The sequence below is a fragment of the Saprolegnia parasitica genome (genome assembly GCF_000151545.1).
Source record: "Saprolegnia parasitica CBS 223.65 unplaced genomic scaffold supercont2.1065, whole genome shotgun sequence".
In the NCBI taxonomy this organism is placed as follows: domain Eukaryota; phylum Oomycota; class Saprolegniomycetes; order Saprolegniales; family Saprolegniaceae; genus Saprolegnia; species Saprolegnia parasitica.
In genome coordinates, this window is record NW_012157459.1 from 1 (window position 1) to 2,510 (window position 2,510).

Sequence of the window (2,510 nt, forward strand, 5' to 3'; positions counted from 1 at the left end):
GAAGCATGGCGTCGTTGGACTGGTAGTTGGACGTGTTGATCGAGATGCCGGCGAGGCGGCCGGCCGATTTGAGCGTCTGGAGCACCGAGATCGCCACCGACTCGGTGGCCCAGCCCGCCACGTCGACATAAATGTGCGCGTTGGTGTTCTGACTCAAGACCGTCACGGCGGTCTTCAAGTTCAATTCGTACGCGAGGTTCACGGCGCACCCTTGCTGGGAGAGGAGCCCAAGCGCGTCGGGCTCCACAATGTAAATGACTTCGCGGGATCCGACCGCCGACACGATCGTTTGGAGCCAGCTCGTATACTGCTCTGTGTTTTTGTTGGTGCCGCCGCCCGAGTAGCCCGCCGCGCAGTCTTTGTTGGGGAGTCCGTAAATCACAAAGATCGGGACGTCTCCGTTGCCGCATTTTGAGAGAACGCCAGGCACGGGGTTGTGGCCATTGTCGTTGACCCACGTGCCAATCGGACTTTGCTGGAGCACTGAAAGCGCAGTCGCGAGTGCCGGGTCTGAGTTGGACGTGTACGAATACGGGGGCACGACGCAGAGGTTACCGAGCGCGACGGGTAGAAACCACAAAAGAATCGTCGAGAGCTGCATGGCTGATCAATTTCTCTATAAACGGTACGCCGGGCACAGACGTCGCGTGTAGAGCACCACGTCGAATGGGGAATGCCAACAGTTTGAGAGGCGCGCAGCGCGCGGCTAAGTTTGGACGCGGCAGCATGGCGCGCCAACATGGCCACGTAAGATCCAACACCAGCCAATCAGAACGCGCCGATTGAAGCGTTGCCATTATGGCGGCCATACTAGCTTGCCCGTCAAGAGAAAGGCGGGCGGTTGGTTTCCCGTAGCTTGGTCAGGTCTATTCTTGCAAGCACAGCGAATGGAGCACCACGCGTTGCAGGACGCAGAGCTTCCCACGGTACCAGGGCAGGACGGCGTGGGGGAGTAAGAGCGTTGAGGGAAATAAAAAGACCCGGCGGAGCGCGATGGGATCGGATCGGAATACAATGTATGCAGACGCGGAAGTGGATGGTCTTGGGTACTACGCTTGACGACCGGCACAAGCCGCTTTCGACCCTGGCCCTTGTTGTTGAAGTGAGGTTATGTCGATACAATAATGCACACGAAATTGGTTTTGGCGATGGACTCTCGACTCCGAGCGTATTGCGACCTACGGCAGCGACGACACCTCGCGGAGGCGAGATAGGGGTCGCGCAGGCCCCTTGTGTGCTTATGGTCAACCGTACCATGACCAAGCTTCTTGAATCGCCCCCCTCTTGGTTGGAATGGACATGACCATGAAGCACGTCCGCTGCAACCCGCTTCAACGATGCAACCACGTCGGGTTCTGCGCGACCACGCCCACAACACACAAAGCTTCGTGCAAGTATTCGTACCAGTGTCTTCTGCACGGGTCCGGAGGTCATTCAACGCCGTGACAGGTGCAAGCCGTTGACCATGTAGCATCGACATTAGAATCGACATTAGAATCGAGCTCGTCTTTTTCGCGGCGCATCGACGCGGTCAACGTGGCGCATTCAAGATTCCCACGCTGGCCAACCAGCGCTGAGTCATGCCAAACCAGATGCGTGAGAAGACGTCACGTGATTGGCCACGAGCCGAGGGCTGGCAACCCATTGCATGCGCTACGCCCGTCTTCTTTTTTTGGCGCCGGCAACGGGCCGCCGACTGGCATGTACAATCTGTCCTTCGCTCGGGTTCATTAAGTACAATTACGGGAATACTCGATCAGGTGTCCTTCTGGGGCATGCAAGCCCGAGACGATTGCACGGTTTGAGCAAGCCGAGACGGTGTGGAGGCGTTGGTCACACGCTTCGTACCCAGCGCATCACGCGACAGTTTATATTACAGCGAACACTGTCGACAAAGCAACGTTCGCATTGTATGACGGCCCGCGATGATGCTGAATTTAAGTTTGCGCGAAAAAATATGCATTTAAGTAGAGGGCTACTTTAATTAATTGAAGAATAATAAAACGCCCACTTCTTGGTGGAATGCAGCCCATTCCACCCCGCGCGCTTTCCAAACGCCCATACAACGAGCAAGACGCTACAAACACGCCACTTTCCGGATACGAAGCGCCAAAAACGAGCTACTCGGGCGTCGGACGGTGCAGCACTGTAGCCAGTGGGCCGCCCACCGTGCCCCGTCCCGACAAGGAACCATCCTCCTGTGCCCATCGTACATCCTCCTTCCCACTATATGGCACCAGGCAAGGTCGCTTGCGGGGATGAAAGGAAATAACGGTAGTCTATTAGCACCGAAACCATCGCCACCATTGCAACCACGGAATGCTTGCCACAACGGCAAACCTCAACAACAAGCAAGTCGACGCATGGGTCCAGACGACGAGACCAAGCACGTTCTCAGCGCGTGCTATGCACGGCTACTATCGAAAGCGTTCTCTCTTCTTGCCAAGCCAGCCTTGGGAAACACTACATAGCCGCGTCGTTGTCGTCGCAACGAATTGGGAAGCATCCTA

General features: G+C 56.5%; 1 protein-coding gene across 1 annotated transcript; it reads right to left on the reverse strand.

Annotated features, from left to right (window-relative positions):
• Nucleotides 1–20: 20 nt before the first annotated feature.
• Nucleotides 21–601, reverse strand: SPRG_18233 (hypothetical protein; the record flags this gene model as incomplete). The annotated part of the gene is made up of 1 exon (XM_012357670.1): nt 21–601. A coding segment is annotated over one exon (581 nt), but the record flags the coding sequence as incomplete, so codon positions are not given.
• Nucleotides 602–2,510: the final 1,909 nt, after the last annotated feature.